Source organism: Dreissena polymorpha, chromosome 3 (assembly GCF_020536995.1).
Source record: "Dreissena polymorpha isolate Duluth1 chromosome 3, UMN_Dpol_1.0, whole genome shotgun sequence".
Classification (NCBI taxonomy): Eukaryota; Metazoa; Mollusca; class Bivalvia; order Myida; family Dreissenidae; genus Dreissena; species Dreissena polymorpha.
In genome coordinates, this window is record NC_068357.1 from 45,252,027 (window position 1) to 45,269,262 (window position 17,236).

General features: G+C 33.2%; 1 protein-coding gene and 1 non-coding gene across 2 annotated transcripts; both read left to right on the forward strand.

The window, feature by feature from the left end:
• The first annotated feature begins 818 nt into the window (after positions 1-818).
• On the forward strand, positions 819-2,051 carry LOC127872184 (G-protein coupled receptor daf-37-like). Its single transcript, XM_052415516.1, has one exon. The coding sequence runs from the start codon at positions 840-842 to the stop codon at positions 2,049-2,051; it is 1,212 nt and encodes a 403-aa protein (XP_052271476.1). The 5' UTR covers positions 819-839.
• Positions 2,052-12,062: 10,011 nt separating this feature from the next.
• Positions 12,063-12,144, forward strand: Trnas-uga (transfer RNA serine (anticodon UGA)). Its single transcript has one exon. It is a non-coding gene; the product is annotated as a tRNA-Ser (tRNA).
• The last annotated feature ends 5,092 nt before the right edge of the window (positions 12,145-17,236 follow it).

Genomic DNA, 17,236 nt, shown 5'->3' on the forward strand with positions numbered 1-17,236 from the left:
GATTTTAAGCACATCGCACTTTGGTTTATAATTAATCAATGTATTGAAGTATATTACAGTTATTTATCATTATTCCATCAACGTTTTATGAACAGTTTTGCAACTGCATAAACAGTCTATCAGTTAAAATAGTAATTATATTTTACCGCATGCAATCTTATTTTTCGAAATATAATTTCTATTAAATAAAGATTTTGGAAATGATTATTTTTATGTGATTTCTACTTCTTATTACACGAAACTGTGCACTATTAGTTAAAAATGCTGCCTAGTAATTAAGTGGACAAAACATTTAAATATGAAACATTATGTTAAATGTCCAGATTTTTATATTGTACAATAAATTGCAGACGGAAACTTTTATTCGTTTTGCAAGACATAATTACAAATTATAATGTGCTCTCAATTGCAGATAATTGCCGCAAACGACATATTGTAATTTTTACAATATTCGACGGAGACAGTTCAAACGGTTTAAATAGAGTTACATAAACGATTGTGCATTTTCCAGACAATTACATTACTTGAATGCTCTGTTTAAGCATCAGTTCGATTACGAACGTCTCTCATTGTTTTCACCGATGTGGTGATGGAGATATATGCACTTCGTGAATAATATTCAATTTACAAGATGCTTGTCTGTATAAGAAAACCAACACAATACATTTAATGAATAGAATATTGTTAACATTGGTCGAACGGATCGACATACTCTTAACCGGAATTGTAAACTGGTGTTAACGGCATTACAAACAATAATGGAACGCACACATCGAAGTAGAGAATACATTTAATATAGCAACTTGTTTAGTCCTAGTAATATATCTAAGATACCCCAAATGTCGAACCAAAGCGAGGGTGACACTTATGAGCAGCTCGGTCTTTACAAGGCGAGTATCCTCATCTGGAAGATAGTGCCACCTATACTCATCTTGCTGGGAACCATCGGAAACAGTCTCTCGATCCTGGTCCTCACTCGTCGCTCCATCCGCGTCTCCACTACGGCACTTGTGTTGACAGTCCTGGCGTGTTCGGACTTATTAGTATTGTATTCAGGTCCCCTAAGGCAGTGGTTGGTATTTTTGTTCAAAACAGATGTTCGACATGTCAGCGAAGCGGGATGTAAGATTAACATGTGGCTGGTGTATAGTTCTCTGGATTTTTCCGCCTGGATTCTTATCATTGTGACGTTGGAACGAATGGTTTCTGCTTGGCTGCCGCATCGTGCTAAGACCGTATGTACACAAAGAAATGCCGTTGTCTTTCTAATAGCAGTAGGCGTGTTCATATTGGCTATAAATTCGCATATGTTATACGGCATGGTGTTCAAAATCGACGAAAACACGAATAAAATTGTTATGTGCATAGAAATCGATCAAAGCTACAAGGATTTTTTTAACAAGGTTTGGCCGTGGATTGACTTATGCATGTTCTGCGCGATCCCCTTTTCAGTAATAGTGATAGGAAACGCGTTGATAGCGTTCAAAGTATTACAAAGTAAGAAGAAAAGTAAATCGACTGTTGCACCTGCGCAGCCATCGCGATCACGTGACCCGCAACAGGGAACTCGTAATGGAAAACAATCCTCTATGACAGCAATGCTCTTCACGCTAAATACCGTTTTCCTTGTGAGCACTTCGCCAGTAAGTATATATAACATCGGGTATGCGGACTGGATCGAGGGCGCAGATAATGCTACACTGGCGGGCCTTGAATTCTGGTGGGCAGTTGTTAATATGTTTATGTATACTAACAATTCCATAAACTTCTTTCTATATTGTCTCAGTGGAACCAAATTCAGAAAGGAAGTTATTCGTCTGGTTATTTGTTGTAAAAGTTCCCGAGTGAACGACTCAAATCGGGCACAAAGCAATTACACGAGAACTCGATTCGACAATCCATCACAAAACCCGGAAGAAACCCCTTGTCATTCGCAAAAAATACAGCACGGAAACGCTGGAAATAGAACAAATCTCGAATTACGTCACAACGGGAATACCAGTCCCAATCATCTGCACCCGAATACAGCGTTTCAGCTGGACAACATGTAGATTCCAGGACAACTACAACTGGCATTTGCATCTGAATTTCAAATGTTATTAAAATGAATATGATTATTTTTATTGTAAAAAAGTAAAATAATTGCTGATACATGGTTTGTTTTTCTTTAATTTAATTAATGCAAAACTAAAAACAATTTCTCCATATACAATTATTTAAATATAACCAGTTTAAGCTCGATATATGTAAAACGTATATGTTTTTTCATAACCAACCTGCAAACGTCTTATATTCATATTGAATATGTATATTGTATGTAAGCATGCACACCTTATTACATATTTTGGTATGTTCATTATAATTTATGTTAATTAATATTCGATCCTTTTTAAAAAACATATGTTCTGTACCTTATGCATGTGCATTGAAAACATATTGACAGTAAATTGCTTATTTTTCGTTCAGAAACGACAGCAGTTGACAGCGACTCAAATTTTACAAACCCTAATGAACAGCAAAAACAAAACTTTAGCTGTGCGACATTAGAGTCGCAAAACCATCGTCATATAAGCATAAGAGTTAGTATATCTTAATAGATATTCAAAATATTTATGTTAGTGTCTTGCGTTCCATCAATATTGATAATAAGCTTTGTTAAATGGCAACAATGCATACTATTGGCGAAATGAATATAGTCATCTCTCGTTTACAAATTGTGTGAAAGAATGGAAAAACTTATAAGAATATAACGAACATATGCTCCTCTGTCATTGCACCTGTAACAATGACAATAACAAGCTAATATAGCACGAAACAAACTGTTTGATACGTATATTCCGGATATCCATTACTTCAGATCTATACTGGCATTACCATAAAGCATAATGATTCTGAGCGCTACAAATGAACGTCTGAAGACATCTCGTTAAGATGAATGTATTAAGTCAGTTTTGTATGTATGCAGTATGTACAGCGCGATAAACGTAAACAACGAACTAGTAGATTAAAGCGACATTGCGATGTCTATTAAGTGAGTATATAAACATTTTAAAAAAGCGGTGCAATTTCATTCAGGTGAGGGGTCAATTGTAGAAAAAATGCATTCCGACAAAAGTATACCATTAACGCATCTTGTCACTGTGTGTACATCGCACGAATAAAAATATAATTTAAAGAACAATATATATGGGGATAAAAGTTAAATAAAGCTGTGACATAAAAGAAACTTTTTTAATTAATGTGACTTAGTACTTTTCAATCTTGATCAAAGAGGATAAGATAGAGATAGTCCATCGTTAATTTCGTAAAGACTATTACCTATACACATGTCAGCAAATTCATTCTCGCTATAATCCGATTCCCCGTAAAAATAAAGACATACATGTATATCTTAGGACAGTTTAATATTTACCGTAAACAAAGAAATTGTATTCTTAAACGCATCGTGTTATTATGGAGATAGATTAAAAGCAAAACGCGTTCAATAGAGCATCAAAATCGCGGCTCATTCCTAACCATTCTTAACTTGTACACTTAAACAGATCTATTCTCCGACTCAGTGAACACTCGTCTGATCAATTAAACCGGTATTTAATTACATATATTTTGACCAAACATTATCAGTGTAATTGTATTGATAAAAATTACACCAGCAAATCAGAATATGTGCAATATCAACGAAAATGTCCCTTATGAAAACTAAATAAACACAAGGATGAGAATCACTTTGTTTTTAGATGCCCATACTTTGCTAATATAAGAGACTATTAATATTAATTTATAATTATTATAACGGCCCTCAAAATATGGCCAAGTTTATAAATGTTCTTACAATTTCAAAGCAAGTTTAAAAAATTAAAATACTGGCTATATTGTTTTTAAAAGCTTTAACATACAAGGAATTAAGATGTATATATTCAGTATATTTTTCACAGAGAAAAAAAGTATAGAATAATATATTTTTGTAAAAATACGTTTTGCATTGTGTCGCCACTATGCATATGTAAACCTCACTCATATGTCATTCTCGCATTAACATGTGCATTTCATGTCAATTTAAAATGATAATCTTCAATATGATATACGGTTTTTATGTAGATTAAACGCATTTTTATATTGTTTTTGTATGTAAAAGACGATGAACTGGATATGTTAAGGTAAAAAAAAACTACTCTGTTAGGTTCTGGTTAATTTATCGAACATACTTGTTTTGATGCAGTTCTCTTCTTGGTCCTTTCTTTGCCATGTCCTCTTTAACATAAAAAATTTTACCAAATTCAGTTGGAGCGGTATATCCTCTTCCTGCTTTCAAACAATTGTCTTTTAACTGCTTAAAATGGTAAATTAAAATGAATGCACAAAACATAGAAAATTCGTACTGTGATGGTGGAGAAATCGAATTTACATATTTTATTGTACTCTCCCTACTTTTATTTATATAAGAGTCATACTTTAAGAAACTTTGTCCGATTGCCAACCAATCGTTTTGAATCAGCTTCCCTTCGGTCTGCCAAATCTAATTTTACCTTACCTATAGGAATATACTACAACCGCCGAGGTTTCCTTTCCGCAACAGTTTATTGTTTTGCACCCACTAAACTTATGAATACATTATAACATCTTTATACCTTGCAAAATGTGCCGAACCTATGCAATAGCTTAAGAGTTCTGTTTGTTCAATTTTATAAGTTCCTTTTGCTGTAAACTTTCTAATAATTGATTGTTTTGTATTACTATGTACATTAATTAATAGTCTGTATCATATCGTTTCAAATCGTTTTGTTTTGTATTATTATTATATTTTCAGTAGTTTATTATTTTCATTTGACAATCATATTGTAAGTGTTATTAGTTTTCACCGTAACAACGCATGTATCTGACAGCAGACAGAGATAGAGGGAGAGAAAGAGAGACATCATAAGCCTCAGGCATTCTCAATTCTGTTGAATATTGTTTTGATTAGATTTCTAGTGAGTTAATACTTTTTTTGTAAACTTTCGTAATACTTATCATTAAATGGCGTGTATTGTTTTGCCTCTATGTTATATTTTGTGCATAAATAAAATTTAAAAATCGACTCTATTTATTTGATAGGCAATGCAATCTCGGTTAATTATAATATATTGATTCATTACTTACGTTAAACCCTTTATTTTCAGATAATCCAACTTCATAAGTATCTGTTTACTGCAGTTTGTTTTCATATGAGAGACTTTAACGGATACGAGTACGGTTTCTTTCACTTTAATAGTACTGATATACAAACTGGAACTTACCCTCGCGAAGCCGTATACATGGGAGTATTTGGTTTTGCTTCTTCCTTTTCTCATGAAATATCTTTTTAAAATGTTCTATACCTTTTTCTACACGAAAGCGAGGAAAACTGTATATACGTTCTATTTTGACAACTGTCGAAAACAGCAAGGGCCATTCCAAAACTTTAAAATTAAATCTTCCTTACATTTCTAACACAATACAGTTTACTTATTCCGAAAAGTACTACTATCATGTTAAACATGACACAACAACCATGAAAATATATTGCAGACTTGGGGGGGGATATTTTTTCAATACTTTTTTTAAACAATGCACAGATAAGGTTGAACAAAAGTTCATTTGTTGATATAACCATAGCGCGACTGTGACGCGCGTGTTTCTCCTATAACGGCAGTCTTAATGATTTTCTAAACATTGTAAATAACTTTAATCGGAATTGGTAATACACATTTCAGTTATAAGGGTATTTAACTGGAAAAGTTTGCCTGAAGCAAACATGTATTATCAAAGAACTTGGTTGCACAATGATGATCTGAAATATTAACTATATGATGCTATATTCTTTCAACTTTTTCTAAAAAGAAGGCATGTAGTTCACACTTGTTCGTAATTTCATTTCATCGTTCCTCAAAAAGTAGTTACTCTGTTGCTCTGGTTTGCTTCCTACCGTTGAGTAATTTAATGGTAATTCAATTTAAAAACGTTTCCAAGGCGATGACATATTCTTCTATGTGTGTATGTTGTTTAGTATTGTGCTGTTTCGTACTGTTTTGGCCATTGGCCACTTGCCTGAAATAAAGGACCAACTAAGTGTTTATAATGAGAATGTAATACTGCTGCAGCAGCTGGAGTTCCACTTCTTTATATTGACATATATTAAAAAATAGTATAGTACACCAACCATCAACATAATATACAGTATTGAATTTTAAGAACATATTTTATAATACATGCACGACAGCAACTTGAACATTCAGTAAGTAATTTGAATGTTATGTGATATAATTATAACTACCAAGTATGAATATCTTTATAAAGCCTATTCTGATTGAATAAAAATGTCATTCAAGGTCGCTATCAGGCATACGTCTTTAAGTGCTGAACATTAATTAATCTCAAAGATTAATCACGTATGCATGCTTACTCTTGACACGAAAAAGATTTTTTGTTGAAATAATGTGCATAACAGCATTCCACATTGACAAAGGGTATACACAATTCATTCACTACGCATCTAATTCCAAGTGTAATGTAAATACTGTTTGATTGTTTCGTTCAATTTACCTTTGTTAGTATTAAACCCATTTAGTTAGAATGTCCATGTTAAAAAATAGATTTGTTGAAAAGCAAAGCAACAATACAGTGACATACCATTATATCAGATTAAATACAATCGTATTACATACATGAATTAACACATTTGTCCAGGCACATGAAACATGAGGCACGGTTCATGGGGAGCTGAGATTAGTGCTAAGATGACACAGACGGTAAATGTTTTTTTTTATTTTGTAAATATAAATATCTGAGTAATAATATCTAATAAAGCGAAATAAGACACGAAATCTGGCGCAACACCCAGTAACTTATGTTTGTGTGGTGCAGCTAAGAACTGCACAGAAAAAAGGCATTCGCTATTTTTGATGTCATAGATATAACTTTTGATCATTCATAAACACCGACCACGATCAACGCCGTATATCTTTTTAAAAATGTTTCTTGTTTGCTTTCTCGTCGTGTGTCATATTCTTTACCGAATGATAATTATATGGCGTTGCATGCTTTGTTATATGTTTCAGCTAATGCGTTGTGAATGTGTTACATTATCGGAAAGTGATTATGTTTCTTTTACGTTCATGTGTTGATGTAATAGCAACGATCATATGCAATAATATTTTATTACATGCATCATAATTTAAAACTACATGAGCTTCTACATAATAAATTGCATACACTCTTAAACCTTTCTGCCAAGTGTTAAGCAAAATCAAAATTGTTTATTAGCAACCCATCTGAACATAGACCTTGAGGTGCATATGACCCTGCTCCCCACTAGGCTGAATGTTCAAGGTTATGTTTGCCTACCCCTCTACTTAGTTTAAATTCCCTGACAAACGTTTGCACAATTCTGTTGGGGCTAAACAGAGTTATGGGACTTTGAAACACATATCCCTTATATTGCGTTTTTACTCTTTCCAATTTGCAATACTGCTGCTAGTTATTATTTTAAAGCAATAGTGTTGCTAAATAACTGTTGCCCCATGCTATTCTATCGAATTAAAAGATTGTGAATGCTAAATCTACCTACATAGTGTATATTTGATACACACAAATTGTAAATATCAACTTTTTTTATGAACAGTTACGACCCTTTGTTTTGATCCAGTCATTGTATTGCATTTCTACAGACGAAACCAAAGTTTTGACTTTTAAAATGTCATGACAAGGTAAGTGGAATTTATTTCTACATTATTTGATCTGTTTTGGTAAGTGACAAATACATCTAAATGTTTGTTTCAAAAATGAGTTATTATTAAGCCGCGATATGATGTTCTATCAAGTAAGGTGTTCATGCTGCAGGGTTTGTACTGCTTGGACTGCAAGTAATTTGAGCACACCTCAGGCTGGTGTTGATCTATTTGTTCAATTGGATCAATTTGTTAAAAGGGTTATTATTATGTTTACATTTATATAGCTCAGGTTTTTTATCCAAGAAAATGTCATTGCTGTTTCTCTTTTAAATAGTACAGATTTCATAGAAACTTTCATTTAAGCTTAGAATAAGAGACGAGCAAAATATTATGTACAATATGAAACACCGCTTTATTTTGACAATAATGTGAGTCTTTTGTGAAAATATTAAAATAATATACTATTACAAATGTACAAGAACAATATTAAAGAGTGGTGTTATATATATAATTAATCTTGCGAGCGAATTATATACAATCAGAAGAGTAATTCTACTAGAATAAATGAAATCCTTGCTATTATTTTATTCTTTATTATGACTTTCAATTCAGACATTTTTAAAATAAAAGAAATCTATGTTTCTAGGAATATTGCTTCTTTTAAAAATGAAATGTAATAGTATTTGAATAGTAATAATGCATGTAAAGTGTTAGAAATACCTAAATTGTCAATTTTCAGAAACTAATAATCGAAAAGCCTATTAACCTAGAACAATCATAGAACTTTAAATCTAGCCAAAAGATACTTAAGGGGAAATATGTATTGTTTTTATTTTCAAAGTTCATGAAAGGAAGAGTTTCATTCAGATTATAGTGTCTAAAAACATAGATGTTGCAAAAACAAGGTCGACATATAAATCCTCAAAACATAGACCAGGACACTTTACAAGTAATCTGCCCGAACAATTGGATTTTGAAAAACATTGAATACACACACGATGTTACCAGTTGCTCACCAATCTAAGGCATCCTCCATTGCGGGTACATTTTTACCTGATGATGATGAAAATCAGACCTCTACATCAAATTACGGGCGTGATTAGAGGCTACCAGTAGCTCTGTTTTGTTTGCAGTTGATGGTTGCATTTATTGTGACAAAATTGTTATCAAGGTTAAAGGGCTGCAAGCAAAATTTAACAAAACGTGTTAGAAAATTTGCTGGAGAATCAATTAAGCTAGCATCGATTCAAACGTCTGATAAACGGATAACTTGTTAAGTTCAGGTTCAAGACGTTATTGCCCGTGAAGCAATGTACCATAATGCCTGCATCAGAAGCAAAAATTAACCATTTCACACTGAAGCTTTCAAGGACATATGTTATTATGTTGAAGAGCATATTATACTTATTATACTAGGACATAATGAGTAACGGCCCACAATGATGAAGGCAAGATACCGTAGCTACATTCTCGACACCACCCTTCTGTATACAATGAAACATATAATGCCTATAAACTAAAAGATTAACTGTCAAAACATTTTCCTAACCCATTTCATGTGGAGAATGGAATAGTTGAGTTGTATTGTTTTTCATCTGGTGTTCCTGCTGAACCTGAATCAGCTGCCAACATTCTTAAGGCAGTAGATAATGGTCGTTCTGCTATCGAAGCCTTTATCACTGGTTGTCTCAATGAAACACATGTATTATTTCATGATCCTATTAGGCAAAACAAACTTAAGACATTTGCTACATCAGAAGTGAGTAAGACAATTAGAAGATCAAGTAACAATCTGGTTTAAGTTAAAGCTGAACGCCACCTATTTGCACAATTGATCCTTCTTTTGATTCAGAATGAAATTGATCTTGAACGGACACTTTCTTATCCACTGTCTCCAGTACCTTGGTCTTTGGAAACAGCTGTTGATGTTGCCAGTGCCATTGATGGCAACGCAGTACTATACAACCTAGTTTCAGTCCCTGATATCTTTGAAGAAAAAGCCAAGATGGTTTTTGGTCATCTTCCAAAGTGTGGTTGTGATTCTATCACAGATACTTATCATGAAACTACAGTCAACTCATTTGAAAGAAAACGTCGAGCTACATCACCAACATTTCTATTGTCAGGTGCAAAAACCGAAAACGCGCAAGGACTGGACAAGTTTTTTTCACACGAGTTTAACAAATACAGCTTCTAAAATTATTATTTGAACAATGGAGCATTTACAAATATGCAGAACAACTTTAGGATCGAAAATTTTATTTTGTCCTGATACACGATGCTGTCTGCTTACAAGCCATGAAGGACTGATAACTGAGGTTGTTCCAGACAAAGGCTCGCTTTCTAACACAATTCCTGAACTCGTTTAATAAAATATGGTATGATATGACAACTCGTGCCAGATCCTATATATATGTGTCACTCAAATGTTTGCTCGAAAATATCATTATATAACATAAGAGGAAGGTTTTGATATGTAACACGTTTTTTAATTAAGGGATACTAAGATAAGCTGTTTTCTTTACATGTTTGCATTGTGTATGTAAGGTAACCTAAACAAAAATATATAATAAAAAAAACGTTGTGCACGCATGTATTTTAAAGTCAAATTTCTCAGCAACGTCCTGTTAGCCATTTGCAATGACTGTGTCATTAGACTCGGGGGGAAATAGAGGATTTAAAAAATAGGGTCTACAAAATTCCCCCGGGCGGGTGCAAAATGTTCTTGGCTCACGGTCGACCATAAGGCATATAACGCATTTAAATGCAGGAATCGAACATATTGTTACTTTAATACTGTTTTGCAAAACCTAATGGTACGGCGCAAAAGAAAATTATATATCATCTATGTGTTTTTTCAATTGAACGAGATCTCATTTATCAAGTTGTTTGCTGCTTGAAATCACACTAGTTATCTGACAGGTCCTTTGTATTGTTTTCAATGCGGAGTTGAATAAAACATGTTACTTGCTTGCGAAACTCAGTAGATATTCTCCTCGCATAATATTATCGACAATTTAATGCTTAATGTACATGACTTCAATCAGTGTGAAACGGAATAACAGCTCGGAAGATTTATACTTAACTGTGATAAATATTAATAAACTCTTGAAATGGAACGGAGCGTTATATTGTAAGTTGTATTACAATGGTTCTATGTTAGTGCGCATTGCATATTTGCGCATATTATATCATGAACAACTGCGACAAAACAACAAGATTTTCAAGATATTCTGATATTTGTAGTGTTTCTTCATTAACGAATCCTTTCGTGCGTAATTAATTTGGAGTTAGATTTGGGTAATCAGGTTAGTTGTAGTTGTAACGCCGTCGTATTGCTTACTCTGAAAGACGTTGGTTTTACATATTGAATTTTATTTCAGGTAGCTAATTTCTTAATTTCGTCTCACTATTATTTATTTAAACTACAGTATTTTTAAACTGTATTTGGAATATATTTAAAATGCTAACATATATCACATTTTTTATAAATATATTCACATATACAATTACACACATTTATTTAAAAACATTTACGCTATCCGCGCTGAATTTATTTCTTAATAACTACACTTCGTTATAATAATGTTTACTATGCATTGTTTCAAGTAAAACTATTTATGCGTTTAACATAAAGGTATTTAATTGTAATTTGGAAACATTTTTAATTATTTGGAATTTAATTGCTTTATTAGACGAATAATGATTATTAATTGTTTTATGTTCAAAGTATTATGTTTTATAAGAACAAAAATCACGTTTGTGTTATGTTTTTAAATGGTACATATGACTAACTATGATGTAAATTTAGCTTCAAATATATTGCAGGCGAGCTAATTGGTTGGGCATAATCTTGAGATTTCATTTCAAGTTATCCGCAGGCCTCATTTTGCGTCTACTTGTAGATATATTACGAGTAATTACTCTTCTTTCCATTGCCCTTCAGCAATACACCACTTAAGTAATTTATTACAGTATTTCACATTAAAGAGTCACACTTTTTTATTGTAATTAGCAGTTGTCATAAATGACATCTCCGTATTCGAGCAAGGGACGTACACATGATAAGTATTTGGTTTCATATTAGGAACGGTCTGAATTAAATTTTAACGTATCATTACGTTTATTCTTGTGTAGGCCTTATAAACAATGCACTTATTATGGGTGTCCCATATAAGATCATTTGTAAAGTTGTGCCGTAGGTGTTTATGTTTTGTGACTGCGCTAAAGGCGACGTTATTCATACATACAGAATAATGTTGAGTTGGGCTTTTCTTGCGACAAATAATAATTGACTCTGTTTTCTTAGGATTAAAGAAGCGCACCCATAATGATTTCCCGCGATTTCTTCGAAGATTAAAGAGCCTGTATAAAGTTGCCGTGGCCGTGTGGTTAAGGCGATAGACCTGAAATTTCTTGGGATTTTCCCGCGCAGGTTCGAATCCTGCCGACAACGCATACTTTTTTGCGATGCGTTTTATTTCTTTTCTAACGTAATTTGATTTAATATAGCATATAAGCTATGTTTATTGTTAAATATGTTGCAAGTGTTATGCACACTCTTCAATTTTAAAAATTAAAACAACGTTATGGCTAAATTTGGTGATTTACTGCTGAAAATACGAATCATGCATGTTGCATTTTTCTTTTTATTTCAAAAAGTAAACGGTAAATCTGTCTATTTCTTGGTGTTTTGGCAGTATAAAGTGTATCTATAAAAACTAAGTTCAAAATATAACTTAAATGATGCTATTTTCAATTTTATGACACTTTGTGTTTAACAAACCCAATTTCTACTTGGCTGAAACCACTTCCATTTCATGGCGCTCTTCCATAGATAACAAGTTATAAAAAGTAAATGTCTGTAAAAGAATACTTATTTCATGTTGTTTAATCTTTAAACATCTTTACTGCATCTGTACACACCAACTGCATGCCAATATTTGGAAATCTGGATGAATTATGGAATGTGGGGGTGGTTTTGAAAAGAAAATCAGTATAATTTTTTATAGCACGGAAAGCCTACTTAAAATGTGCATGTAGTTTAGTGCAATGATGCTGATTAAGAAACTAATACATTAGATTATATTTGGATAGGTTCCCATTATGGGCGCGCTACCTTAAAGCAGACGGCCATGTTTTAATTAATTTGTTAATTATTTCGAGATCGGGTTTAAGTGTGTCTGCAGCGTTGCCTGGATTGTGGAATACAACATGAAGGCTAGTGTTGTCGGAAAGTAACCTGATGTTTGCTTTACCATCATATACAATATAATTTATGAAGATTAAAAACAGAATAAGCCCTAGAATTGAGCCCAGGGGTACTACAGCGTTGATAAATGACCAATTAAAATTTGCGTTCGGGAGAACGTCCTTCTGTTTGCGGTTTATAAGGTAAGATCTGAACCAGGATAAAAGACTGCCTCTTCTGCATATATTGGTAAGCGTAAACAACCATCCCTTATACCATACACGGTCGAATGCTTTGCTAATATCGCACAATATAGCTCATATCTCTTTTCCAGAATCGATGGGCTCGGTAAAGAAGTTATAAATAAATATGAGTAGTTGTATTGTTGAGTCACCAGGGAATATCCAGAGTGTAAAGGGGAGAGGATCCGATGATTGTTAAGCAAATTTAATGTACGTTTAAATACTATTCTTTTAAACCTTTATAATACCTTTCCAAGTAGGTTTAGCAAAGAGATATGATGATAAATGGCTGGGTAAGATGAGTCTACTGACTTTAATAATGTTTGTTTTGAAAGTATTGAAAATATCACTTAGAGGAACAGAGAGTTCGGTTGAAATTTCTCTCAGGATGCGGTTGTACATGTTAACTGAATCTGGGACAGAACCTTTGTTTAAAGGTAACCCCGAGAGAACTACGAGTTTCGTATTGTTGATACGTAGATAACTAGCTTACGTTAGGTGCTTCTGTTTTGTCAAGGAGCGTTTGATCTGTGCTGTAAAGAAGTTATTTAGGGCAGTAGCCTTTAGCATGTTTTCTTCAGTAATTAAATTTTGATGGATAAGTGATGGTATAGATGATTTCGTGTTAGGTCGAATAAAGATTTTCAAACATGATCACTATGGTCTAGAATTTGGCTTTGATTGAAGCTTTTGAACCAACTTCTCTTGGTTGATTATTTTGTGCGTCTCAGTTCGGCAACAACTTCGCATAGTCCTGAATTTACACAAGTTTCGTTCAAGGGTTGTGTATTTGGCTTTGCGAAACGACCGTCGACGAAATCGAATGCGATTTTTTATGCGAGTTGTTATCCAGGGAGATTCAATAGGGCGAATTGTTATAAGTCTGTTTGAAATATTTTTTTTCGCCGTAGATATTTTGTACTCGGTCAAATTGTTGAATAGATATTAAGGTCGTTATGCTTCTTTGCGTCCCAGTCTATGTTAGCAATAACTTCGCTAAGCGTTTCGTAGTTGCCCTGATCGAAAAGCCATAAATGGCGCTTAAATGTGCGTGCATGTGCCTTCTGATGGTTAGTAAGACGAAATATAGGGCAGTACTATCTTATATTTTATTTAAGACAGGTGTATACCATCCCCGATGAGTGAATAAGGTTAAGATCAGATGTAAATACGATGTCAAGTATCTAAGAGAAACGCCCAGTTTAATGTGATTGGTTGTTAATGGTTTGGTAGAGGCCGCGTTGTATCTTATATTTTGTTCAAGACAGGGTACCATCCCCGATGAGTGAATAAGGTAAGGATCAGATGTAAGTACTATGTCAATTTTTGAAGAGAAACGCACAGTTGAATGTGAATGTTTGTTAATGTTTTGGTAGAGGCCGCATTGGTTTCAATACTGTTTTTGTTTGTTGTAAGGATCCTGGCCATTGATATTAAAGTTCTGGCTGACTTCGAGATCAGTGCGTCTTTGCAAGATAAATTTCTTTAAATGTAGACTAAGACACCACCGTGGCAGTCTCCAGTCCGATATTTTCTTTCAGGTGGGTGGAAATTGGTGAACATCAGATCTTGTGTGTGGGACGTTTTGGTAGTCATGTGTCTGAGATCGATAAAATGTCAAATAACTGATTTTAATCGTATGTTTCTCAAGTAAACGGATGTAAAGTACAGAGGGATGTCCAGGAAGGGCACCAGGCTCTTAGGTAATGGAAAACAGCTTATCTATTGTTGATGCAATTATCGCATCCATATTATAACAAGTAACTATAACTATTTGTCATGTTTTTAAGACATTGAACAAAAGTATGGTTTCTGAACATTCCATAGTAGAAAGCATGAGGGAGTCCCTTATGAGCTTTTTATTTTTTATCATTATGTTACAAACTAAGGTAAATACTTATCGCTGCATCCGTAGATATACGGGATTTGCAGAAAATCATATTTATGACGCAGGCGTGGGCTTTTGTCACGAATTGCATCACAAATATATTTCTAGTCACCACGATCTTTTACTGATATTAAACAATCGGCGATTCGCCATACAAAGCACAAACAAAAACTCAAACACAAATATGTTTTTTTACTGCATTGGAAATACCAATGCAAAGAATGTCAGACCGGCTTAAAAAGTGTCGCTATTTATTCATTAACAATAATCAAGGTTATTGCAACGCAACAATACAACCATGATATTTAACAATACAAAAAACAGCAACAAAGTTAAAACTATTTATGTTATGACCATATAAACGGAACAACATAATACTTTATATCCAATGGAAGCGCAGAAGAATTAAACCAAGGCAAGAATATCTGCATTATGTTCATCTTAAAACGATTAATGGATTAAGTATCATTTAATGTTTATGCAATAAAAAGCCCTCAAAGAAATCATCGTCCCCAAGAGTATCGTAATAACAGTTCGCATTTCAACTGGAAACGATATTTGTAAAGATGTGAAATAATCAATGTTCGTATTTTCATTGTTGAAAGCATTCAAACAAATCTTTGACGCAACGGAATTATACAAAGCATTGTCTTTGTTAAACTGTCAGTACACAACTATGTAACCTAACACGGTTTGTTATGATAAGGAAAATAGTTGTGTTTTTACTATTTTATTCGAGTATGTAACAAATTTAAATACAAAAGTATACAACTTAAAAGTATACAACGAATCTAACAATGGAAGTCGCTCGTTCTTCATATTAATGTACTAACGTTTATTAATAGCTATACATTTCATTGGCGTTTCTCTAAAGGCATTGTATTCCAAACAGCCTTGGGTGTATGACCGAGAGGCTTTGCACTCAATACGAATGAATCCGGTAATAACCACAACTATGGCCGTAGACAGTAAGTCATACAATTTAATGTAAGTTAAATCATGTCAATTACTAAAAAAGATTATACCAAGCTTAGGGAATATACGTTCATAATTTCGTTTGCATTGTGGTTTTATTCCGACTGTATTTTTTAATAAATATATCGGTGAATGTATGAGGATATGTCATATTTTAAAAGTAAGATAATATATTACTAATTTAGGGAATACTGTTGTTATAATTTGTTGCACCAATACTACAACAAATGTGCGATTTTTGTATATGTACATTCCACTAACGACTATATTGTACTTTGAGGACGTTATTAGTCTAATGAGAAAAGTGTTTCAAATCCACTTACATGTTCAAACGTGTAATGGTATATATTCTTAATTTTAATGTCCATCTTATATATCAAACTTTAATTGTTATGTCTGCAAAAAGTGGAGAATATTAAATGGCCTCAAAAATTGCTTTACGTGGTCAATGTTTGATGTTAATACATCTAAACACAGTCAACCATATGTATTTTGTTCAACAAATATGTGTTCTTTGTGCTTTGTTCAATTTATAGCCAGTCATGTGACTGCATTATCTAAACATACTTTTTGCATATAAAATATCGTTGTTTACAATAGTGAATCATTATAGTTCAAAATGAAATTTTTTCCCAAGTGAAATGTATGTTCGGAGAAGAAACAGAAGCCTCATCTCTGTTGATAAATTGTAGCAATGCAAGAGATAAAATATCGAATAAATACAACGTCGCGTACACCGAGCATAAAACCGAGTATAACTCCCCAGAAACAAGGTTGCCAAAGCAACAGTTAATAATGTCAAACGTAACTTGACTCTCTAATACACTTGATACTTGATATACATGACGATATTTCAAGGTATTAATGTGTACGCAATTATTTTATATATAAGATACACTATCAATTGTGTTATACCCTCGGTATAGGTATTTAATAGAATAACATTCAGCTTAGAAAAAAAGCTTAATAAATAGATGTGTTTAATAAACACCACTGCCAACACGACTATCATCATGATCATCATCATCATCATCAGCAGCAGCAGCAGCAACATTATCATCATCCTTTAGTAATGTTTGGTAGTAAATAATATTCGCTTTGAGGAAACGTTGACGAAACAATCGTACACGGATTTCTAACAAACGTCCAAGCCTTATTTTAAGTCCGCTAGGTTCATTTCCTGAAAGAAAAATGGAACAATAATGATAATCCTTTATATTAAATTGTAATGTCGACAAATCTTGTCTGTTAT